Source organism: Equus przewalskii, chromosome 1 (genome assembly GCF_037783145.1).
Source record: "Equus przewalskii isolate Varuska chromosome 1, EquPr2, whole genome shotgun sequence".
Lineage (NCBI taxonomy): Eukaryota > Metazoa > Chordata > Mammalia > Perissodactyla > Equidae > Equus > Equus przewalskii.
Window position 1 is genome coordinate 132,879,377 of NC_091831.1, and position 27,264 is coordinate 132,906,640.

The 27,264-nt window shown below is 36.2% G+C and overlaps 1 protein-coding gene across 30 annotated transcripts in view; it reads right to left on the reverse strand.

The window, feature by feature from the left end:
• Nucleotides 1-27,264, reverse strand: part of RNF111 (ring finger protein 111) — an 85,042-nt gene that overhangs the window by 52,513 nt on the left and 5,265 nt on the right. For 9 of the 30 annotated variants that reach the window (XR_011528076.1, XR_011528047.1, XM_008526760.2 and 6 more), the window contains exon 1: nt 12,524-13,030. The exons of the other annotated variants lie outside the window; for them this stretch is intronic. Coding sequence is in view for 7 of the 9 variants with exons in the window: in XM_008526760.2 (XP_008524982.2) it covers nt 12,524-12,681 (158 nt within the window). In the remaining 2 variants the exon portion in view is untranslated. Of the gene's footprint in view, nt 1-12,523; nt 13,031-27,264 lie in introns of those variants that run through there. 30 annotated transcript variants of the gene reach the window in all.

Below are 27,264 nucleotides of genomic sequence, written 5' to 3' on the forward strand. Positions count from 1 at the left end.
ATACGGTTTAGAAAGTCATTATTATTGGTATGAATCTTCACCACCAATGATAAATATAAGTACTTAAGTTTAAATAAAACTTTGATGATTAATTTCACAGAACTCTAAAGGAACAAGATTTTAAAAGAAATCAATAAGATAATTTTGCATTTTTCTATTAGTTTTTAGATGGTCAGAAAATAAACTAGAAATATGTCCACTGTTTATATTTTTTCATTTAATTTTTCATTTAATTAAGTGGAAAAATTAATATTTGTACCATAGGGATATTACTTCGGGCATGTTTTAAACTTTTAGTTCTTTCACTGATATTTATTTTATGTTTAAATTCTTATAAGAAGATTAAATCAAGTACCTTAACAGACAGAATATTCTCCCCTACTACCTAAGTGCTTTGTAACTACCACTTATAGCCAGACAGTATGGACAATATGCTTTGTTACATATTCTGAATAGTCGAAATTTCATTAGCAAGGAAGATAGTTCCCCCCAGTAAGCATTATTCTGGGCTTATAACTACATTAGCAAAGTGCCCAAAATAAATTCAATTTCTTAAAGAGAAATTTCTGCTCTTATATGTAGTAGGAGCACACAATCTAATAATATACTCAATTATGAAAAGGAGGGAGGGCACCTTGATAAACTTACTAGCAAATAATTAACTTACAGATTGATACCCAGTAGAAAGAAAGAAGTTATATTCAGAATAACTACTGTGAAACTGCCATGACTTAAACTCAATTTCTTTTAGGATGCTAGATGTAAAATAAAAACATGAAAAAAAGACCAATGATCAGACAACCTACCCCGAATAGACAATAAAGTTCAGGAGAAAGACTGTTAGCTATTATCAAAAGACATTTGAATTCTTGTTGACCAAGGGAATCAAGATGAAATAAACAAATAATTACAGATAATTCACTAAAAGTTCTAAAGAGGCAAGTATAGATACAACGTTATTAGAGCACAGAAAAAAACAGGATAGTGTAAGGGACTTGCAGGACAAAAAAAAAAAAAACACTAAAAACTGTACTTGTTGAATCAACAGTTCCAGCAGGTCTGCTATGGTGCGTATCAGAGACTGCATAAGACACTGATCAGCAAACCAACATTCTAAGAGCAAAATCACAAAACAGCCTCACAGTCCTCATCCTCGGAGAATTCACAGATTGAGAAGACAGACTAAAACAGATTACAAGGCACCAAAAGGAAGACGCTACAAGGATACTTAACCTGGATACTAGGGATAGTGACGATGGAAGATTTCAGGAAGGAATTTATAATTTGAAGGATAAATAAGAGTCAGAACAGGGATAACAGTGCAGGTGAAGATGAAGCAAAAGAGGCAGGCTATTCTAAAATGTAAGACAATGGGCACACCTTGAAAAAATCTTTAACTATAAAGTTATATCATTACGGCTGCAATTTAGTTGGATCATCTGGTAATATCTGTGAAAAATGAACTGAAGTGGGCCAAAACAGGAGGCAGAAAAAAACAGTTAAGAGGCCACTGCTAAAGATGAGAAAATACAAGGATAGACAATATGGGATTAGGAACTGGAACAAGGAAAGCACAAAATCCAGAGATAAGAAACGAACTATCATGATTTTGATAATCTTTGGAGAGGCAATATCCATGGTTACCATCCTAGTCCAAATTATCATAATCTTTTGCCTGTACTATTCCAACAGACTCCTAACTGGTTTTCTTATTTCTACCAACAATTCATACAGTAATTTAGGTATACCCTAAGAATATAAATCAGATATTATACCTCTGCTCAAAATTTCCCAGTGGTTCCCAAATGTCTCAAAAGTAAAATCTAACTCTTACAAGACCCTTTATGATCTCATGTCTATCTACATCTCTTACCACCTCACCTCTTTGGTCCCTGGATTGCAGCCAAATTAGTCTTCTTCCTGTTCCCTGAACCTGGCAAGCTTTCTCTGCCTCAGGGCCTCTGCACTTCATGTTCTCCATGCCTACAATGCTTTTCCCAAAGATTTTTGAAATGCTAACTAGCTTCTGCTCACTATTCAGTTCTTGGCTTAAATGTCACCTCTTGGGAGAGATCTTCTCTAATTGCTCTGTAGCAGCCATGAGAATGTGACTTGCAGACTTCCAACTAGAGAGCTTACCTGATGGAGAGTCCCAGCTGCTGTGCTCTGAAATCCACCACTACATTTGCCCAAAGTCACACTTCCCACAGGCTGCTCCTGGCCAATGCCCGAATGATTATGATGGGTCAATTTGGGGTCATCCTTGGTAAAAAAATGTACCATTCTGGTGACTGATGTTGATAATGGGGAAGGCTATGCATGTGTGGGGGAAGGGAGTGTGTGTATGAAAAATCTCTCTAGTTCTCCCCCAATTTTGTTGTAAACCTAAAACTGCTCTGAACAAAAATAAAATCTTAAAAAAAAATAAGGAATAAAGTTCTGACACATGCTACAACATGAATAAACCTTGATGACATTATGCTAAGTGAAATAAGCCAGTCACAAAAGGACAAATACTGCATGATTCCACTTATATGAGGTACCCAGAATAGTCAAATTTATAGAGACAGAAAGTGGAATAGCAGTTGCTTTGAGGCTAGAAGGAGGGGAGAATGGGAATTAGTGTTAAATGGGTCCAGAGTTTCAGCTGGGGAAGATGAAAAAGTTCTGGACATGGATGGTGGTGATGGCTGCACAACAATGTGCACGTATTTAACGCCAAACTGTACACCAAAAAATGGTTAGAAGAGTAAATTTTATACTATGTATGTTTTACCACCAAAAAAAAAAAAATCCTTGCACATTTAATCCTGTTGTGGCCTCTGTTTCTCAGAGGACCTGGAATAACACACGCTCCATGTAAAGAACCAACTTCTTTCCCCCATCACTCAGTATCACATCCTGATTTTTGTAAAGTACTTGACTTGCCAGCAAGTGAAATTATCTCCTTAGCCTATTTATTGTATATTGTACAAATCTCCTCACTAGACTGCAAGTTTCAAGAAAGCAGGAACCTGGTCTGCCCTATTCACTGCCTGATCTCTAGGAACTAAAAGAGTTGACTGGCACACAGAAGGCACCAATGCATAATTTTAATCCCATTAATCAGTAAAAGAATGAATGGAAAAAAGAAAAACTGCTGTATTTCTGGCTTGGGTAACTAAGAATATGGTGATGCCAATCACTAACATAGGAAAGAGAGTAGAATATGAAGAATGAGAATAATAGTAATAACGAAATTATGTAATAATAATGTCTAAGACTTCTTGAACATTTACCATGGCCCAGTTTTCAGTTACAGGAGCTCTAGAACCATAGAAGACATTTATCATATATTTGGGGGTCCCACAAGCCCTTAAAATAGAGAAACTGATCACAAAAGAGAACAGTAGAGAATCAACAGATTTTTTCCTCTATAAAACTGGTAACCTGATCTACATGCTGCTTCTTGATTCACAATAAGTATCAAATAGGAAAGTGATTGCATCTTCCAGAAAGTCTACAGAGATCACGTATCATGTCTTTGAGGGTATCCAGGTCCAAAGTTAAAAAATAAATCTTCAAACCAGAGAACTGGCTGGATTCAGCTTACAGACATGTTTTCTCTGGCCTGCAAAATTTAGAAGAACAAAACAAAACGGATGGTTAATGGTGAAACACTATAGGCATTCTCATTAAAATCAAGAAGACAAAAGGGTTTTCATCGCTATATCATTGTTCCGGAAAGGACAGTTAAGTCATTCAAACAAGAGAAGGGACATAAATATTAAACAGAAGGAGGTTTTAGTCATTATTTGCAGATAACATCAGCAGATGAGATCGACAAGAAAACTGCTGGAAACAGTTAAGACAGTCCAGTTATATGTATGCTTATACATACATATACCACAACAATACTCCAAAGTCAACGAGTTTCCTTTAAACAAACAACAGCTAGTTAGAAAATATTACAGAATAACAAAAATATACCACTCACAATAGGGGTGAAAAGATTTAATACAAAGTATCAAATTTAACAAGAGACACACAGGACCTATATGAAAACAACTATTATTATGCCAATTAAGCAAAAATCAATGGGAAATTTAATGTGACCCCAAAATACTAGCAAATGCTGGGGTCAGACCCATGGCCAAGTGGTAAAGTTCATGCACTCCGCTTTGGCGGCCTAGATTTTCGCTGGTTCAGATCCTGGGCGTGGACCTACCACCACTCACCAAGCCATGGTGAGGCAGTGTTCCACACAGCACAACTAGAAGGACCTGCAATTAGAATATACAACTATGTACTGGGCAGCTTTGGGGAGAAGAAGATGGGAAAAAAAAAGATTGGCAAGAGATATTAGCTCAGGCGGCAATCTCAAAAAAAAAAAAAAGATTTAAATTTAAAAAATTGAGAATTTTCTGAAAAAATACTAGCAAACTTTTTCAATTATAAAACAGGAAATCAGCATTCTAGTTCTCTTCACCTTTAAAGATTCTCTGTCATCCATAGTCCTCCAGAACACTGTGGATGTGTTCTAACACAGCTCACAATTTCTTCTTACCTTTCTTAGAATCAAAGTAAAGCTTAATACCCTCTGGGTAGAGAGGAGGAAGGACAAGGAGTCTCAGTGGATGGCTCTATGCTGATAGTATGGGGAGTGTCCTATTATTTCCTAGAGTCACACGGTCAGTCTTATGGTTGCATTTAAAAGTCAATGCATTAATAATGATTTACACGGAGAGTGAAGATCGGATTAAGAGACCTAAATCCAAAGATGTTCACTCTACTCCTTAACCTAAACAGACATCATAGACACAATGACTTGAGACAATGACTTGAGAGGAAGTGGACATGGGATACCCATGTGAGGAGATTCAGAAACATCTTCCATTCCATGTTGCTCTGGATATTATTGTTTATGGTATTAAAAAGAATGAAGGTATAGTACAACGGAGGTTAGAACTGTCAGACTCTGAACGCTGCCTTGAGAGGTCTGCCTGGGATCACTATCTCCTCTGAAAGGGTAAAGGGGACCTGAGAAGCATAGATAGCACCATGTTTACATTTAGAGACTTTCCCATGGGTTGACTATCTCAGCTAAAGCTTATTCTGTGAAGAGTCCTTGTCCCCGCCTAAGTACAAACTTGACCTCAAATGACTTAGGGTGAGGACCTAGCTGATAGACCAAACCACAAAGAGGAAGATTTCAAGATTAGAAGTCATAAAATATTTTCAAAATATTCTAGGAAGCTAGAGAAAATGAAGACATTTCAATAATAACCAAAAAAGCTATAGCAAATCTAAGAACTATGGGAAAACATTATGGAAAATGACATGTTCAAAGGATACCAAGTGATAAACAGGAAAGGTGATTTTCCACGTTTAAATGGGATCACTGACAAAAAGGAGTAAACAGTCAAGCAAAGGTGCCATCTATTTGTGTACTAAAAAGATCTGGGTTCAAGTCTTGACTCTGCCCCGACCAGCTATATAACCTTGAGATTACTTAAACTCTCTGTTTCTTGTCTACAAAAGTGGGGTAATAATGCTATCTACCTTATAAAATTCCTTTGAGGGTTTAATGAGCGTACCTACTTAGCAGAGTAATTGGCATAATGGCTGTTATTATTAATTCCTTTTCTAGAGGCACAGTTACATACATAAGGTATATAATGTTTAAGACCTTCCCTTAATACCAAGAAATAAATGAAATCCTTAGAGTCAAAGAAGGGCATAAAATCACCTCTTCCTATGGAACCTTAAAGGATAGAAATAAAGGACTAAGTTTCTTTGGCATAAAACCTATGAAAGCAAATAATTCCACAGACTCTCCTCTACTATGGAGTATTGGAGTTTGGGGAGCTGGATGTTTCAGCTTAATTCTACTTTTGGAAAAAGATAAATATCTCTTAAATAACAGGTTTCTATTACTCAATGAACTTAATGATTTTCTTGTTTGTCTTGTCTAAAGTATCCTAAAATTCCTAAGTATTAGTCATGAAAGAAAAACATGTCTAATATCTATTTAGGTCTCCTATCAGGATAAACTGGGTGGAGTTCAATATATTATAGACAGTTTACTGTCTAGCCACGATTATGTTTTATCTTGGCCAGTAGCAAAATGAAGGGTGTACCTATTCTGGCAAGCCTACAGAGTACTGGGTAATCAGTTTCAACTAGTTAGGAAGGTAGCACTACAAATCATACGGTACACCACACAAACATCTAACATTTCTGGCATGGAAGCCTGGACTCTGGAATTTACATTGCAACATGAAATAAGAGCTATAAGGAAACTGCTAATTATCTATTACATAAAATATATTCTATCAGGAAAATCTAAAAGAATCGACCAAAAAAGACCTATATGCAAAAAACTGCAAAACTGTACAACATAAAAGACAATCCTCACAAGAGGAGACACACCTCATTTCTGGATGAGCAAAGACTCCAAACTGGCTCTGTTACAAATTGGAAGAAAGTCATTTTTTTTTTAATATAAAACATAAATACCATCACCATGGATATGTTAGGCCTTTGAAAACACTGTAGTTTTTTGAATAGTCTGAATATATAAATCTCAAGATTAATTCAAATTTATATTGTTTGCATTTAGTTTCTCATCATTTTGTTCACTGGAACTTTCAAATAATCAACATTTAACTAAAATAGTAACAACTGTACAGAGGTACATGTACAAGTGAGGAGGGCAGAAGTAAAAGGGAAAATATGAACTCAAGTGGTTTTTTTCCCCTTTTTTACCAAGCTTTAATTTTTACAACCAAGAAAAAACTAGGGTCTATCCATAAACTGCGAAGCAGCCTTTAAAAATGAGGTAGGTTTTGTACAAACTGATATAGAAAGATCATTTTTTTAAAAGCAGGTTGCAAATAAGTCTGTTATAAATATGGTCCTTTTTTGTAAAACAACTTATATTTATATATGCATGGGGAAAATACAGAAAAATATACGCTTAATTTGGGATTGAAATTGTAGGGTGAAGATTTACATCACTGGGCTGGGAGCCCTCACCTTTTGTGTTACAAGTTTCTGTATGGTTTAAATTTTTTATAAAACAATCATTTGCTACTTTTGAAATCAAGATACAGGATTTTTTAAAGGAATAAAAAATAATGAGAACAGAATATATTTTATTTTTCCACTGGATCAGGATGCAACTTTGTTAATAGCAGGTTATTAAATAAATTAAATATATGATAGCATGATTTTTACAGAAACATTGACTAGGCATAAAATTCATCCTTAGTGATTAGAAATGACCACCAATCCTGGACAGTTTAATGAGAGAATTAGGCAGAAACTGACAGATAGCACCTGATCACTGACAAATCTGAATGGAGATGTCAAATCTGAGAGTTGATTATGCTTTTCAGTTACTGATAGTAGTCTAAGGTTCTAGGCATGTTGTTTCTGACTTACCTCTATAAAGAAATTTTAATGCTTGGAAAGTAATCATTTATCATCAGATCATTCATCATCAAAAGTACAGTAATAATTATCGTTGGGTTAACTGAAAAAGTGTCAATTAGAAGTTTAAAAAAATGTGCAAGGAAAACAAACCTCTACAATCTTTCGTTCTTGATACTTCAAGTAATCAATCTGCCAACTTTCAAAGCTTCAAATCTAGAAACTACTCTTAGACATTACTGTTATTTAAATTTCTAGTTTCTAAAACTGAACTTCAAGGGGCCTCCAGGTTTCCTTGGAAATTGGAACTTGGTGAATTGAGAGTTCTCTCTTTTTTAAAGTGACAGAAGCCAACTTAAAGAATATTAAATTTTTTTTTTTTTTGAGGAAGATTTGCCCTGAGCTAACTACTGCCAATCCTCCTCTTTTTGCTGAGGAAGCCTGGCCCTGAGCTAACATCTATGCCCATCTTCCTCTATTTTATACGTGGGACACCTACCACAGCACGGCTTTTGCCAAGCGGTGCCATGTCTGCACCCAGGATCCGAACCGGCGAACCCCAGGCCGCTGAGAAGTGGAACGTGCAAACTTAACTGCTGTGCCACCAGGCCGGCCCCAGGATTAATATTTTTATATGTGGAAAGACATCTGTTTTAACATGCCTAATACCTTATCAAAATTTAACAATCTGTAAGAGCTAAATGTAGAAATTAAACCATAGTGCCAAATAAAATTTTAAATCTTGACAGGAGGACATTTAATATTTTTAACTAATTGTTGCCAATAACTTAAAATGATGATCCTTTTCTTATGAATGAGCAGTCACATATGTTGAATGAGGCTAAAGAAGTAAGAAGAAATCAAAATCAAAAATACAAAAATAAAAATTATTAGGGCTTACACAAGACTCTTCAAAGAGAACATCCTCACTGAAGCAGTGAGCATATCCTCGTGAGAAGCAGGAAACAATATTCAAAAACGGTAGTATGGAATCAAATTACGGTGGGCTACAAAAGTCAAGATGAAAAATTTTGACTAATTTGGTACATGACCAGTTATTCAAATAATTACAGAATAACTACTTCGTATGCTGGATCTGTGGGCAGAGATTTAAATAAGATATAGGGTCCTATCCTTCAAGAAGCTCATAACTTACTACAACAGAAAGAAAATAACTAACCAAAATATAGAATGCTATAAAAAATGATATAAATAAAAGCACTCTATAGGAACACAAAGGAGAAAGCAATTGATATCTCTGGTGAAGGCTTCACAGAAAAAGTGACATCCAAGTCAAACTATGAAGGATGCACAAGGTGATGGCAGGCAGAGAAAACCCTTCATTTCAAACAATGCTGAAACATGGCAAGAAATAGCAGTATCTAAACAATGTTTAGAATGTGGGTTTTTGGTGTTTGTTTTCTTAATGGGAGAGAATAAGATGCAGTCAAATCATCAAGAAGTGATGCCTCTGCTTAACACAATTTAGAAAGATTTAACTGAGGAGCTTCTGGCAGGAGTAGGCTGGAGGGAAAGCCAGAGACCAGGGAGAAAGTCTTGCAGCGATAGGGGCAAAAGGCGGTTTTAGGGGTGAAGGGTGAAGTGAAGTCTGAGGCAGGGCAGGCAAACGTGAGAGTCATTTAAGACAAAGAACTAAGATACGGAAACAGGAAATGAAAAGCCAATGACAATTCTGAGGCCTCTTGATTGGCTATCTGGAAGAAATGTAAGTCACAGTCATTCAGTTTTGGATAATTTGATTTTGAAATAATAGTAAGACAACCAGATGGAAATATGCCTATATCAGATCTAAAAAATACAGATTTTAGCATTATCTTCTCGGAGGAAGATAAAAATCACTAGAGTCAATAAATTACTTTCATAAAAGTGAAGTTGTGAATATAGAGAACAAACAGCTAAAAGCACTGGAGGGTATCTAATAGAATGCAGCAAGAAAAAAACAAAAACAAAAAAACCTAGAAAACAGCTAACAAAGTCTGAGAAGAGAAACTCTGAGAAGACAAAGCCCGGGAAGCCTTTCTCCCTATTTATTAATTCTCTCCTGACTTTTACATTTTGACTAACCAGCAAATCTCAGTAAAACATCTCAGAACTGCTCTCACCAGCTGTATGAATCAGTGCTTCCCAAATATTTTTCTGTCATGATACACCTAGAATATTACATTTGTTGGGATATCTACCCTAAGTAGATAAGGCAGCTCACTACAAGATGCCAGCCCTGGGGCTCCAGCCACTGAGGGCCCTCCCTTGACTCCTTGAGCGCTGAGGTGATCATGGTACACTAGCTGAAGAGCTCTGCTCTAAATTCCTAATCCCTTTCTTCTGTAAACACTCTTCCAAACAATCATTAATTTTATACCAATCAAACCACTTGCCTTTGCTTTTAGGCTACTGCTATGTTTTTTAAATCATCCTGACCAGTATCAAATATTTTTAATTGAAAGTTTTTTTTTTTTAAATTCTCAACTAGACCAATAACTACCCGGCAATTCTTCTTTATACCTACTTCCCCATTCCCCATAGTAAAGGACCCAAATATTTACTTATTTCCTGAAGCCCTATACTCTTTTTACATCCTCTCATTTTAAGCAAATGACTTTCTTACTCCAGAGAAAATAGAGACTATTAAGAATAAATTCTAACATCTTTCTTCTCTTTACCCAATCTCTAACTTTTCTATTTATATCAGGACCCACACCTTATCAAATATGCCATCCTGTATTGGAAAAGATAGATAAAAGCATCTCTCTACTCAAAAAAGGACTTAAATTGGCAACTTTATGCTGTTAAAGCAGCCCAACAAAAAGCCACTATAATCAGTTACTTATTGGATTAGCATAACTTCATATTCTTTTGTACCTACTCTCCCAACATGGAAGAAGGAAGGGAGGAGGGAGGACTGGTTTACCAAGTCAAGGGCTACATCCCCAGAATAGACCAAACGTGAGCCAAAATATCAAAATATGATCTTGAAGCCTTCAACGATTTTTCAGAGCAATGCTCAACAAGAAACTAGAACAACAAACTGCAGAACACTACAGCAGTATGCCGTTCTGGAATAAATGCTATTTTTTGCTGGTATAACACTTGGCTTTAAATCTCATACTCCCACCCAAGCAAATATTCATGTTAAAATATGGTATCTTTCATAGTTCAGTTACTTATAATTCCCTTGCATAAAATACTCTTCAGTCTTATCATGTTGTTCAAATAACTCCCCTTTTCTCATTCTGAAAGGAAGTAATAGATACTCCATTTCTTTGGAAGCCAGATTTCCAGTAACTTCACCTCTTGGGAACACAGCCTAAAGGAAAATGATTCTCTGAAGCGTCAAAATAATTGTCAGAAAGGCCACATGCAATTCAATACTCAAGAGATTATTTTATTTTACAAATAATTCTAATAAGCTTAGTTTTCTGGATTCCAAGCAGAACAGAATATTAGTGGTAGCACCTAATAACAATTAAGAGAGAACAACTAAGTCACTCATCCCAATAACTAAAAAGAAGGCAGTTTGCTTAAACATTATTTATGTGAAAAGATTCTGAGGGCAACACTGTAATACAACAATGAATAAAAGCTGATATTCAGAATCACAATTCTGAGCCATCCAGAAAACACTGTTCTCAGTAAAATAAATGTGCATATAGAATGTTTCAGGTATATTTACAATAATATGGTTAATAATTTTTAGTTACTTACTAGGTTAACATGGTAACATGCCAAATGTGACTGACAATATTATCTGTTTTTATTGAAATGTACAAAATAAGATGAAAATTTCAACAGTGCAAAAAACTGCATATAGATTCATAAAAATGGTAAAAGAAAATTTGAAAATAGGCACACTTGAAAATATACACATATTGAAAAATATGAAACTATATTCCTAATACGCAAAGAGCTTCTTCAAACTGATAAGAAGAAAAACATAGGTGACTTCTCTCATCTATAATGTATTTTTATTCTTTATGTTCTTTGTATTTTGAGAAATTTATAAAGTAAAATAACCAAATGGGGGGAAAAAAGAGAGACTCAGGTTTGTTATGTAAAAACTTTGGTGCCCAGTGGGTGCCAATCCCAAAATCTAAGTATAAATAAAATAAATAAGCTAAATATAAGGAGGACAAAGGCTGAACCATAGAATTTTTTTTTTTTTTTTTGAGGAAGATTAGCCCTGAGCTAACTACTGCCAGTCCTCCTCTTTTTTGCTGAGGAAGCCCGGCCCTGAGCTAACATCGTTCCCATCTTCCTCTACTTTATACGTGGGGAGCCTACCACAGCATGGTGTGCCAAGCGGTGCCAAGTCCACACCCGGGATCCGAACCGGCACACCCCGGGCCTCCGAGAAGCAGAACGTGCGAACTTAACCGCTGCGCCACCAGGCTGGCCCTGAACCATAGAATTTTTAAAAGATAAGAAATTGGGACATTCACGGGGCCGGCCCCGTGGCCGAATGGTTAAGTTTGCACACTCCTCTTTGGTGGCCCAGGGTTTTGCCGGCCCAGGATTTTGCTGGTTCGGATCCTGGGAGCCGACATGGCACCACTCATCAGGGCATGCTGAGGCGGCGCCCCACATGCCACAACTAGAAGGACCCACAACTAAAATGTGCAACTATGTACTGGGGGGATTTGGGGAGAAAAAGCAGGAAAAAAAAAAGATATTTGGAAATTCAGAAAACCTTGTGAATATCACTGGCTCTTCCTTCAAACTGTTGTGACAAAAACAAATTCTGCTGTTCTGACTAAAACCTTTTCTTAGAGCTGCAACCGCTATTTCAAATCAGGTTTTGGAAGAGAATTCAGCAATAAACTCTTTCTTAGATCCAACTCCATTCATTTTCTAACATGTTTAATAAAGTTTCAAGGCAGAAATACATTTAAAAGCTCCAATTTCCATTACTAACACCCAACCTCCAGCCAAAGCAATTGGAAAGGAACTCCACTCTCTCTCAACCTTCACCTGCCCTGACAGTCTACAATCACCTGTAGGTGACTTATACGATTTAAAAAAAAAAAAAAAGCCAGCATTATGGGAAAAGAGAGGTAAAGCTGGAATAACAGCAGTATGGCAAAATAATACTAACATTATCGATGACAATATCAATGATGATGACGATGATGAGGGAGAGAAACAGGCTCTAGGAAGTCTGCAATTCCCGTTAGCGGAAGTTCTCAAATATACCCCTTTGTCTGTGGCAGGTTTCCTGATGACACCCTTTCTTCTTGCATCCAAAGAGCTCATTTTTTCTGAGGCTCAGAAAAAAACAGAAAAATCTAATGATGTTTTCCTACTTGCCTGCCCCTAAAACAAGCATACATTCCTTCTAAAGCTTTCTAACTTAACTTTTCTATATTAAACACTTAGAAGTGCTTTTACATTGCTACTTCTTATGACTCCACAGCAGAAGACGGAGTGAACACACATAGATACTACCAAGTACTATGATACAACATGTGATGCTGAAACCCCTTCACCACTCATCCAAATAGCCAGGTTCAGACTTACCAGGCACTCTGCATAGGAACTGAAGAGTCAAGTAAACAGGGCACAGGGACTCAGCACTCAGATTCTGATTTTTAATACTATTAATACCAATAAAAGGAATCAGCGCTCCTTGGAGGAATGGCTCATTCTAGGGCTGTGGCAAGGAAAATACAAGATGAGCCTGGAGCATCCTGCAATGTCAGAAAGTAAGGAACACAGAAAACAGAAGGATAGAGGCATGTCAAAGGGACACTGGAGCCAATCTGAAAGAGCTTCCAATGGCTACAGCTAGAACAATTGTAGCAACAAAATACATAACATAGGGGCGGGCCCCACGGCTAAGTGGTTAAGTTCCAACGCTCTGCTTCAGTGGCCCAGGGTTTCGGCAGTTCGGATCCTGGGCGTGGACCTAGCACCACTGAGAACTAGAAGGACCTATCACTAGAATATACAACTATGTACTGGAAGGCTTTGGGGAGAAGAAGGGAAAAAAAAAAAAGATTGGCAACAGATGTTCACTCAGGGCCAATCTTTAAAAGAAAAATTAAATAAATAAATAAATAAATAACATAGTATTGGATTCTAACCCAAAGTATAAAATAAATATCCATTAGTCCATACTGATATAAATAAATGATTGAAAAAATAAATTAGTGGGAAAGAAGAGACAAATTTCCTTATAGAAAAATTCCAAATGATTTATGTAGATACATCCCTTCCAGGAGGTGGAGCTTAACAACTTGTCCCTCTTTAGTGACTTGCTTCCAAAGAAAAGACTTAAGGGTGAAAGAAGAGTAACTTCACAGTGGAGAACCCTGGCAAACACTACCTTGGCCGGGTGATCAAGGTTAATATTATCAATCATAAGTCATGTTGCTAATAAGGGAACTTCACCTCTGTGGTATTCTTCCCCAAAACTCACAACTCCCAGTTAAAACAATGAGAAAAACATTAGGCAAACTCAAATTGGGGGTTCTACAAAATACCTGACAAACACACCTCTAAACCATTAAGGTGATGAAAACAAGGAAAGACTGAGAAACTGTTGAGACCAGAGGAGATCAAAAAATATCTGTAGTTAATAGCAATGTAGCAATGTTGGTTTCTTAGTTGTGACAGTTGTACAATAGATAAGATATTAACAACAGGGGAACTGGGTGAGGGGTATATGGGAAGTCCGTGTACCATCTTTGCAACTTTTCTGTAAATGTAAAACTATTATAAAATAAAAGATTTAAAAAAAAAAAAAGGGAAGGGGGCTCTAGGGTATTATTTGCAAATTTCCCCCAATCCCTAGGAAAGGGAGGAGACAAATGAGCGACAATGGAGCTTACCCTGATCACCATCCCCTCACTACCGCCAATAATATCTTCAAAAATCTTACAGTGGACCCTTAAGGGAAGGCAGGAGTGGGAATCTAAAGCTGGGATTACTATGGGAAAAGAAAGGGCCTAAAACCATCTGGTTGCTCCACCGGGATAACAAGGCATCTATCTGTATGCACTGGGAAATTATGTGTAATTTATGAAATTTATATAGAGAATTTATTGAATGGTGTCACCTTTCCAAATTACCACCAAGAATTTGGCAAATAAACATGTTTTACTTGGGTTGAAATGTTCAGCAATCATGCATTAAAAGCCAATATGTACACAAAGCATACATGTGCCCAAGAGAGTGTGACTGTGTGTGTGTTTTACCAATTTTTTGTGACATAAAGAGTAAAGGAAAAAACCAATTATTAAATGAGAACAGCTAGGTAATACTTCAAAGCACTAAGGGCTACAGGGTCTTAATTATTAAATGCTACAATTACCTAAGTGGGAATTAAGACAAAACACCAAAATTAAACCACTTGTGCTTATACAAGCTGGGAAATCTTTCGTCCCAACTTTGACAACCTTGGTTTAGTGTTGGACCTTAAGAAATCACCTTCATGGGGCCGGCCCCGTGACTGAGTGGTTGAGTTTGTGAGCTCCGCTTCGGCAGCCCAGGGTTTTGCTGGTTCGGATCCTGGGCGTGGATATGGCGCTGCTCATCAGGCCACACTGAGGAAGCGTTCCACAGAGCACAACCAGAAACACTCACAACTAAAATATACAACTATGTACTGGGGGCAGGGGTGGCTTTGGGGAGAAGAAGAAGAAAAAAAAAAAAAAAGGAAATCACCTTCACCTGGAACATATGCCAAATCAAAGTATCCAAGTGTTATGGACTGAACTGTGTCATATGGTGAAATCCTAACCCCAAATATCTCAGAATGTGACTACATATAGGGCCTTTAAAAAGGTAATTACGGTTAAATGAGGTCATATTGGTGGGCCCTAATCCCATCCCACTGGCGTCCCTTATAAAAAGAGGAAATCTGAACACACACACAGACACAGAGAAAAGACCATGTGAGGATACAGCAGGAAGGTGGCCATCTGCAAACCAAGGAGACAGGCCTCAGGAGAAACCAAACCTGGACACATCTTATTCTTGGATTTCTAGTCACCAAAACTGTGAGAAAATAGCTTTTTGCTGTTTAAGCCAGCCAGTCTGTGGTATTTTGCTATGGTAGCTCTAGCAAACTAATACATGTGCAATAAACATTTCCTGAGTATCTTAAATGTGCTAGACTGTCCCAAATATTGTACATACAAAGGTGAACACGGCAAAGATCTGTCCTTAACAAGCTACAATCTAGAAGTTAGGGGACATATCGGTAGGTAATGGAAATACAGTAAGTGTTATGATAGAGGCACGCACAAAAACAAATTTAGAGTACAACCTAATTTGATTCTGAAAAGGAGTGTACCAGGGAAGGTTTTCCAAGAAGGATAAAAGGAGGTCTGCCCCATGGCCTAGTGGTTAAAGTTCCGCATGCTCTGCTTCGGCAGTCCAGGTTCGCAGGTTTGGATCCCAGGCATGGACCTACTCCACTCACCAGCCATGCTGTGGCAGTGTCCCACATACAAAAAAACAGAGGAAGACTGGTGCAGATGTTAGCTCAGGGCTAATCTTCCTCAAGCAAAAAAGAGGAGAACTGGCAGCAGAAGTTAGCTCTGGGCGAATCTTCCTTGGCAAAAAAAAAAAAAAAAAAAAAGGAAAAAGAGTGAAATGACTAAAAAATGAGACCTGATTACCCTATTTTCCATGATAGAGGTTCTCTGAACTACATATTTAATGATGAAGTACATCTACAAATATATAAAGCCAATTATCTGAAAGACTGAAAGATAACATATGATCTTCTGATAGACAATATATAATTTTCAAACATACCATTACACTTCAAACAACTATTTGTTTGAATTCTTATTAGGAAGAAAAGGGGAAAAGACTAGACAAAGGTCTACAGAATTAACAAAATTTCCCCCAGAATTTGTTTCAGCTTAATAATAGAGGGAGAAATCTACTTTACAAGAACTAAAACCCTATCTTCTCTCTTAATCCTCAACATTAACACTAACCTCCCGACCTCTCTCAGGCAGCACAGTGCCAACTTCATTACCCTTCAGGACAAAGAGAAGAATTATAAGCTATAATACACTTGAAAGTTAAAACAGAATAAAGATCAATCCTAAAACTTGTCTAGAAATGCATAAATGATCAGTAACATAAAACAAGCTGTATAATTAAAAATTAGCCTACAATAGGCATTCCAAAATCTGTTTTTAGCCATGATTTCATGTGAAGGCATAAATGGAATGTTCACCATATTCTCAAATGACACAAAGCTGAAAAGGAATAACATATAAACTGAATGACAAAATCAGGACCTGAAAATAAAACCTTAGAATGATTAGGAAAATCACTTAAAAATAAACACTTTTTAATATAAAGTACTACAACTAAATTTACCTTATATACAGATAAAGACATAGGGGAGGAATTTTTAAAACTATTTTTCACTGAATAATTTGCCCAAAGTCAGTAACTGGGTAATATTCAGAGACGTTCACTCACCAATGCTCCAAGTTCTAATTTTGGTCTATAAAAAGGGAGCATATGATACAACCATCTTTTTCCAGACTCAAATATCAAAAATTTCTGGTCTGAATTTATATCACGTTTTAAAGACTTTTTAATAAATCACCACCATCTGGTCATTTTTGTAAAAGCAGAATGGAATAAAAAAGAGTTCTACTAGCATCTCCCCTCATAAATCAAGGATTATTCTCTAGCTATAACCCTAAAATCTGAACAAAGAAATCCCCCCACACTAATAAAATGGAAAAGTAAAATGTATGACAATAATCATACAAAGAACAGAAGGGGAACAAATAGATGTAGATTGTTCCAAGTTTCTTACATTATACATGAAATAGTCTATTATTCCTTGAAGGCAGACTGTGAAAAGTTAAAGATGCATAGCGTAAACCCTTTATTTTATAAAAAAGCAAAACAAGTATAGCCAATAAGCCAACAGTGGAAGTAAACTGTAACACGACAAAACAAAACAAAACCTAAAAAAACTCAAGCCTAAAGGGGGCAGGAGAAGAAAAGAAAAGGAACAGAGAACAGATGGGACAAATAAAATACAAAAAGTAAGATGAGAGATTAAAACTCAACCATATCGTAACAGGGTGCTGCTGGCAAAAGGATAAACTGGAGAGTCCAGAAATAGACTCATACATATCATCAAATGCTTTCAATAAGAGTGCCAAGATAAGAGGGAAGGAATAGTATTTTCAACAAATGGTGGTGGAACTAGTGAACCATGTGCAAAGAAAATCTCAATCCCTACCTCACACTGGACACAAATTAAGTCAAAATGGATCACAGACTTAAATCTAAAAGCTAAAACCATTAAGCTTCTAAAAGAAACATAGCAGAAAATTTATGTGATCACACCATGGGCAAAGATTTTGTAGAACACAAAAAACATTTTTTAAAAATTCATAAAACTTTATCAAAATGAAAACCTTCTGTTCTTCAGAGATACCATTAAGAAAACAAAAAGGCAAGCTAGCAAGCTAAACACAAAGAAAATTACATGTATATATATGTAGTGTATATGTATATATAAACACACACACACATAACTTGAATCCAGAATATATGTAAAACTCTTAGACCTTAATAAGCCAACCCCCATCCACCCCAGCCCAAAAATAGGCAAACTATTTGTGTGTGTGTGTGTGTGTGTGTGGGGAGGAAGATTGGCCCTAACATCTGTAGCCAATCTTCCTCTTTTTGCTTGAGGAAGATTATCACTGAGCTAACATCTGTGCCAATCTTCCTCTACCTTATGTGGGATGCCGCCACAGCATGGCTTGACCAGCAGCGCTAAGTCCACACCCGGGATCCAAACCTGCAAACCCCAGGCCACCGATGCAGAGCACGCGAACTTAACCACTACACGACCAGGCTGTCCCAGAAAAACAATTTTTAACATTTCTCAAAACATATACAAATGGCCAGTAAGTACACAAAGAAATGCTCACTACCTTTAGTCATTAGGGAAATGCAAATTAAAACCACAATGAGCTACAACTGCAAACCCAATAAAAGGCTAAAAGTAAAAAGACCAAAACCACCAAATGTTAACAAGGATGTGGCACAACTGGAACTCTACACACAACTCTTTGGCAGCTTCTAATAAAATTATACATACATCTAACCTGTGATTCAGTAATTCCATGCCTAGGTTTGAAAACATAGGTATACGAAAAGATTTGCATGTTAATATTCACAGTGTTACTCATAATAACCAAAAATTGAAGGAACACAAATCTCCAACAAGTGAATGGACAAAAAGTTACGATATATAGATACAATGGGATACCAAACAGCAACAACGACAAAATAGGAACTACTGATACACATAACACTATAGATGAATCTCAAAAACATCCTGCTGAGGGAAAGAAATCAGATACGTAGTATCTATATGATTCCATTTATAAGAAGTTCTAGAACAGGGAAACCTAATCTAAGATGGAAAAAAATCAAAACAGTGGCGGTATTCTACAAAGGACAGGGGAAAGGACTGAATAGGAAGTGCATGAGGGAGCTTTCTGAGGTGATGGTAATGTTCTTTTTCTCCATAAGAAATAGGGTTACACAAATGTATACATTTGGGAAAACAATAAATGGTACACAAGATTTGTGCATTTCACTATATGTAAATTTTACTTTAAAAATAGAAAACTGTAAACAAATACTCAACTCTAGTTAATGATATGGAAGCTGAATTTGCTCAGGGGTAAAATGAACTAATGCCTGCAACCTACTTTAAAATGAAAACAAACAAACAACTGACCAAGATGCTTTAGAGGAACCACGAATAGATGGATAGGTGATAAAGCAAAAATAGTAAAATATTAATTGTAGAATTTAGGTGATGGGGAGATGCGTGTTCAACGTACAATTCTTTCAACCTATATATGTTTGAAATTTTCACAACAAAAGGCTTGAGGGAAAAGATTTGATGAGCAAAAGAAGTCAGACACAAAGTATATTACTATATGATATTATTTATATGAAGTTCTAGAACAAACAAAACTAATCCATAACGTCAAAAATCAGATCAGTGGGGGCTGGCCCCGTGGCCGAATGGTTAAGTTCACGCACTCCGCTGCAGGTGGCCCAGTGTTTCGTTGGTTCGAATCCTGGGCGAGGACATGGCACTGCTCATCAAACCACACTGAGGCAGCGTCCCACATGCCACAACTAGAAGGACCCACAATGAAGAATATACAACTATGTACTGGGGGGCTTTGGGGAGAAAAAGGAAAAAAATAAAATCTTTAAAAAAAAAAAAAAATCAGATCAGTGGTTGCCTGAGGCAGGAGATGGGGGTGAGAGCTGGCAAACAAGCAGGAAAGAACTTTCCAGGGTGAGAGAATGTTTTACGTCCTGATTGGGGTGCTGGTTACATGGACATATACGTTCACCACAACTCATTGAACTGGACAGTAAAATGTGTGTCTTATATTGTACATAAATTATTCCTCAATTAAATTGATATTTTAAATACGTTTACTATAGAAAATCTGGAATAGACAGAAAAAGCAGAGAGAAATTAAGTCCCCCTTCCCTAATTACACCATCCAAATAAAATATCACCATCCTTCCTTCTCTTGTGACAAAGGCCATGCCCTTTGGAGGTAAAAACACTCACTGTTTTCCTTAAAGGCAATACAGAAATACGGGTTATGCCCCTGAAACCTGGAATTCCTTTCTCACGTGACTCAAAATCTACTGACTTAAATCCCTTCAGCCCCATCACTACTGCACGTCTTTAGCAAGTTATTAACCCTTCTGTGCCTAAATTTCCTCATCTGAAAAATGGAAATATCTACCTCAAAGAGTTGTTATCAAAATAATGTATGCACATTCTGGCTTTTATTATTGTTTTTAAAGTTGAAGAGTTAAGCAGCTTTTAGAAATCATCCTGGCAAAAAAGTCCACAAGCTTTCCCCCTGAGCTCTTCCTTTTTATTTCTTGCAGGCCTTCAACTCTCTAGTACACCCACCCCAGGTACTCTATCTTATTCGAGTGAACCTCAAATTCCTCTTGAAGATCAGACCAAAACCCTGACTTTTTATAGCCATGAAGCAAAGGTTGGGGTAACAAAATAAATAAAAATAAAATGGAAAACCAGATTAGGAAATATGGCAGCTGCCCTGAGAATATAAGATCTAATGTGGTGAGCAAAACTGCCCAAGGAAACAATTTCTCCTTGAATGAAGTCCAACAAGTTTATTTAGATAAAAGTTGTTTTGCTCTACCTAAGTGATTCAGGTCAAAATATGTAACCTGGAGGATATTAATTAAAGAATGAGAACAAGAGTCACAAGAGAAAAACCAGGAAGAGGCACTGACATTTTAATGACTGCAGGTAAAGGCATGTGAAAATTGGATCAGGGAGAACACCTCTGGATAAAAAGCACACCCAAAATGTGAATTCAACTGAATAAAGACAAGAAAAAAATCATTTAAACTATGTAGATTATGTTTGCCATTCTACTCAATGATTGTATGCCCAGAATGAACACAAAAAGATAAAATTTTACTATCCTCTAGTTGGTCTCACTTCCCATGTGCCTCTCAGGATACGAGCATCTCATTGTGCTGTCAGATTCTAATGTTTAAAGCATTTATTTTTCCCACAACATGGACCATAAACACAGCTTACTACTTCATCTGGTGTTTAACAATGAAACGTGATTTGTTCCAATACTGAAGGAAAAACAGTCTGTGTTGGACTTTGAGAGACTGTGTCTGCATTTTCTATTTTATGGACAACTTTAGGGATTTCCAAGATTATTCTGACAAATGACATTTCTGTCTTCCTTGGATCTGTGTATTCGCACAGCAAAGTGAAAATCCTTGTGGCAAAAAACAAAAATAGCAAGCTGTTAAACAATTCTAGGATACTGGTTTGGGGAAACCAAGGATTTATTATCCTGTATGCTCATGTCAGCCACTTTATTCAAAAAGCTTTTTTAATTTTTTTTGCTATCAGTCACTACTCAAAGTGATAATTAAGAAGATAATTAAGATGCTACTCTGACCCAAAGAATTTCATATTCTAGATCAATATAGTAATCCTAACCCTAATGGGGAATCCCATACATGTAAGTCTAGGCTACACACATTTACTAATATACTTTTTTGGGCAATCTTCAGAATTTTGATTTCAGTACACATAAACTGTGAGTTCTTCCTTTTAGGGATAATTAGAAAAAGAGGCAACTGAGGCTTAGTAAAGATGATGAGAGAGAAAAGAAAAAGTATTTTAAATTGAAGTTTTTTCAAGATAAAGGAAAATAACTAGAAAGTAAGTAGAGGCCTTAGAACTGCTATCAGTGAAGGAAAATATTCATTCTTACTGGAAAAAAATGGATAAACCCAAGAGTCTAGGAAGAGAGTTTCAGAAAGATCAACTCAGCTATGGCAAACAGGATAAGTACAAGTTAGGTTTTCAAACTTTTTCCATCCCAAGCATCTGGGATCAGACCAGGATCTGGAAATGCCACTCAGGTAATAGAAATTAATTTTACAGTAGTTCATTAATATTTCAGAAGATACAGTATCACTGATAATACATTAGCTACCATTTATTCACTTATTGTTTTCATTCAATAAATATTTATTGAGAGTCTTTTATAAGCTGGGCACTGTTCTAGGTACTGGGATCAGTCATGAACAGGATAGAGAAAGTCTTTGCTTTTATGGAAGTTACATACAAATGAGGACAAACAAGACACAGATAGACAATTGAGATCATTTTAGAGAGAAATATGTGCTATTGAGGAAACACAACAAATGGTAAATGTTGACCATCAGTGGGATCCTCGCTAAGAAGCTAAAGACCTGACTCATGAGAAGGAACCAGCCACCAGTCAGCCAAGCCACACAGTTCTGGAGGAAGAGCATTCCCAGCAGAGGAAACAGTAAGGAAAGATCATGTGGCAGGAACAGGCCTAACAGATGCAAAGAACAGAAATAAGAGGAGTGGGAGGAAAGGGAGAGAGCACACAACGGGATCAGAGGCAGTCAAGGACTAGGTCAGGTAAGACCTGCAAGGAACTGGGTGCCATGTTTTTATTTCATCTTATCCTCACTAAAAACTATTATCTCCAGGGAACTGAGCATTACAGAAGCTAAGTGAAGCGCCTAAGGTCTGACACAAATATCTGGATCTTAATTCTTATATAAATTACTGGTTTTGGTCTCTCTCTTTTTTTAAACTAAATGTATAGTTATGAGGGCTTTTACATGATCACTCACAACTTCAGTTCCCACGACTTTATTTTTACATAAGATTATTATGTTACTCAACCACACTTTCTTCTATTTACCACAGAGATTTTCAGAACTTAGCCTCCACAGTGAGAGAATGCTAAGGTTCTAGTAAACTGTAATAAGTGCTGCAAGATAAGGACCAAATACTATGGGAAAACAGAAAGAAGAGCTATTGATTCAGGAGGAGAAATCTCACAGAAGTTTACAAGCTGGTCCTTAAAAGTAGGATTTCCGCAAGTGGAGAACAAGGACAAGAGCCTATCAGAGGAATGGCAGGCAGGAAGATGGTTACAAAAATAAAATGGCCAGTTGCATCCAGTACTATATGTAGTTCTTTAAAGAAATGTGATTTCATAGAAAATACAATTAGGGGCGCAGCCCCGCAGCCAAGTGGTTAAGTTCACGCGCTCTGCTTCGGCGGCCCAGGGTTTCACTGGTTCGAATCCTGGGCACAGACATGGCACTGCTCATCAAGCCATGCTGATGTGGCATCCCCCAGGCCACAACTAGAAGGACCCACAACTAAAAATACACAACTATGTACTGGAGGGCTTTTGGAGAAAAAGGAAAAATAAAATCTTAAAAAAAAAGAAAAAGAAAATACAACCAAATTCAAGACAAATCACATTCCATAGATGTTCTGTAATAAAAATCTTATATCACATGATTTTCTTCACTTAATATGACTACTTTGCATTAAAGAACAGTAAAGTGAACCTATTCACTGCATACATGAAAAGTGTACTCATTCACATATTTAAATATGATTTTACCACTAAGAGTTGGGAAGAGCGCCTAGTTCCATATCAATAATGTAACTTGCTCCTGGTAAAATTCTCATAATTATCAAAAGTAGAAGTTCTCATTTTGTCTAAACATGGTGAATTATACACATATCTTTATCTCGAATTCCCTTCCAATCTCCACCAAAGTGACTGTAAAAGAAAATTTTATAAAAGCCACCAAAAACAAAAAAAGGGAATAGCAAATAAGAGATAACAACAAAATCCTATCATCTGAATGATAGCAACTACAAAAAGAGAACAAAGGATAAAACAACTAAGAAGTTATCAAAGCTAATACAAGAATACTTCCTAAAACTGAAGAGCATAAGCCCTTGCTACCTTTGTCCTCAGAGACTACCATTCTCCTCATCCACTCCACTCCAGCCACAACAGCTTCCTGGTTATTCCTTGAGCAGGCCAAGCATGCTATTGCTATTCAATCTGCCTGGAGTGCTTGTCCCCCAAATGTCCATAAGGCTCTCTCACTCACTTCCTTTAGGTCTGTGCTCAAATGTTTCCTTATCTTTGAGACCATCCCTGACCACCTTATATTTAAAAAGCTAACCCCACCCCCATCTTCTTTTTCCAGCTCAGTTATTTCCATAATCTTCATCTGTAAAATTTGTTTTCCCACAAGAGCCGATTTTTTCTTTTCCTCATTATGAAAACCCAAAGCTTAGAACACACAGTTGGCATTCAATAAATATATGCTGAATTGTTATTCAAAATAATCTAAAATTGTGACAAAAATATATCGGGAGAAAGAGTGAAGGGAGAAGAAAGGACTCATTTTTCCACAAGCACTCAAAAGATAATGCCTAAAACTGGTTGGTCCTCCAGTTGACACAGCAGTTCTCAAACTTTCTGATTTCTGAACCCCTTTACACCCTGAAAAATAACTGAAAAAGTTTTTATTATATGGGTTATAGATATCGATACAATATTAGAAAATAAAGTTGATAAATGCTTATTTATAAACAGCAACAGTAAAACCATTACATGCTAATATAAGTAATGTTTATGAATATATTTTCCCAAAAAATTGAGAAGAGTGGCACTGTTATACATTTTTGCATATCTTTTTAATGTCTGCCTTAACAGAAGAAACCTGGATTCTTATATCTGTTTCTGTATTCAATCTAATAAGAAAATCCAGCTTCATATGAATATGTAGTTCAAAAAGGGAGGAGTATTTTTTAATAACCTTTTCAGATAAGTGTGGATATTATCCTCTGAAACTATACCAAAACTTAAGTGTAATTTTATAAAGGTAAGTTGCAATGTGGAATCTAAACCCCTATCAGTGAAACTTTTCATACCATTTCACTAAAAACACATTCTTCTTTCTTGCACTTCAGTGATCTTTCACCTACAACATGATTTTGTAATATCAGGCATAGGTCATTTGAAAAAAGTTGGTCCACTGAGTTACATACATCTTCCAAACACTGATATATTTCATTATACAATAACAACAAAAAAAAACACAAACCACATTTGTTACTATCAACATCAATTTCATCAGAAAAGTCCTAAGAAGCTGCCAAGCTCACACTGGCAGATACATTTTCCAAAATTCTACTTTTTTGCTTGAAAGCCTGAATTTTATCTTGGCAATAAATTCTGTCAGTTGTTTTGCCTGAAGTGACAGGCTCACTTCATTTATTTTTGAGAAAGTATGTACAAATACCCAAGTTTAAATAACTATAGTTCACTCTTTCAAGTAAAAATAGTGTTCCATGAAAAAAGCAACTAAATAGTTTGCTAGTTCATCTCACAACTCAATTACACAAGTATTTTTCTTCTAGACAAGCACCATACTCTGCTATGCAGCAGAAGCACCTTGTAACATTCTTCCCATTTTGTGACATGAAATACTAAAAAGACATGTACTCAAGGGTCAAGATAAATAAAATTAACAAGTTTTATTGCTTCATAAAGGACATTCTTAAATGAAACTGGGGTGTTTTTTTTTTTTTGGTTTTTGGTTTTTACTGTAAATGTATAGTGATGAAGAACATAATGATTATTAGTACAGTTTTTGCCACTGTCTTGCTATGCACTGCAGGACCAGCAGTTTGCACCACAGTGCAAATGTCAACATAGTTAAGTAGCAAAGAATTTAGTATTATTATGAAATAGTTTCAACCTAGCAGACTTTCTCAAACTCTTGAAGACCCCCTCAAGAGTCTACAGACCACACTTTGAGAAAGCTGCTCTGGAGAGATATATAAAACATATCCTCTTCCTCTTAAGGAGCCATTTCTTTAGGGAAAAGTATTGGGTAGCATGAAGAGAGGGATGGCAAGCAGACTTATTTTTCCCTGTACACCCTTTGTAGCTTGTGAATTTGGTACCATCTGTATTACTTTTATCTTAAAAAATAATTTTTTAAAAAACAAAAAATGCAAACTGACATCAAAAGTGGCTAAGTATATGGCTAAGTAGACATATAAGCACACTATTTAGAAATATAAAGGTAAATACCAGAAAATAATTTTTAAGAGCTGAAAGTGCTTCCACTTAGGAAGTGAAACTAGGGGATAAAGAGGGGTGGCATAGAGAACTGCTGTCTTTCATTGTAAGCCTTTTGGAACTGACTTTTAAAATCATATAGATACTAATTGGTTTAAAAATAAAAATCATTCAAAATATTTCCTAGAAAAACACTTATAAGTTAGGTTTTAAAGATAAACAAATAAAGCAAATACCCAGGCACGGGGAGAAAACGACTGTGAAATATACCAAGATGTAACAGTAACTGCCTGGAATAATGTGTCTCTGAGTTTTCACTCATATATGAAATATTCTGTATTATAATTTTAAAATTTCACTTAAAAAGCTAGCTAAAAAGCAACAATTTCCTTCAGACTAGAATATCTGATGACTTAGTTAAAAACAATTAAGTACATAAAAAACCCTAAAATCCTAAGTTGTTTTTGAGTTTAAACCTTACATACAGACATACAAAGTAACACAAAGTAAAATAACTTTTTATTTTTTCTTCTATTTTGTTTGGACATAATTAAGATCAAATCAGAACTTACCTAAAAAAGAAAACAAGAATAAAATAGCTCTTTTATGGTAAATGTAATAAATTGCTAAATCTTATGTAATTATTTCATAATCAAAATCTTCACAGAAATATAAACCCACTACCAAAATCTAATTTAAATTTAGTTTCTCAGAGGATGTCCTGATCCAGGAAAGAAGAGATTATTTCTATATATAAATAGACAACTCAAAAGCAAATTGGACTCCCAACTAAAAGGAACCAGGGCTCTTTGGGGAATGACTGATTCCAGGACTGAGAAAGGAAAGATACAAGATGAGCTTGGAACACCTTGTTGTGCCAGAAAAGAAGGAAATACTCAAAAAAAATTATGAAGACACAGAAGCCAGGGTGGACAGGCTCCCACTGGACAAATCTGGGACAATCTGAGCATCAAAATAAATAAAGGCAGTAATGGATTATAACCTATTGAATAAAAAAGGGAGTACATAAGTCCATATTGATAATAGATGGAAGGATGCTTCTTCCTTACAACAGAATGCCTATTGATAAAGTGGAAGACTCAGAAAATAACCATTCCGCAATCATTAAAGTAAAAATCAATACAGGCAAGAATCATCAATGGATGCTAAATCCAGGAGAGGAACTTGATGAGGATTCAGAATATTTATTTAGAAGCAGGATATCTGCATTACCTCAAAGTTATCCCTACAGATTGCTTAGTAGGTACAAGGGAAAAATAATAACTATATTGTGAAGAAACCAGACAACACCATGACCAGGTAATTAAAAATTAACATC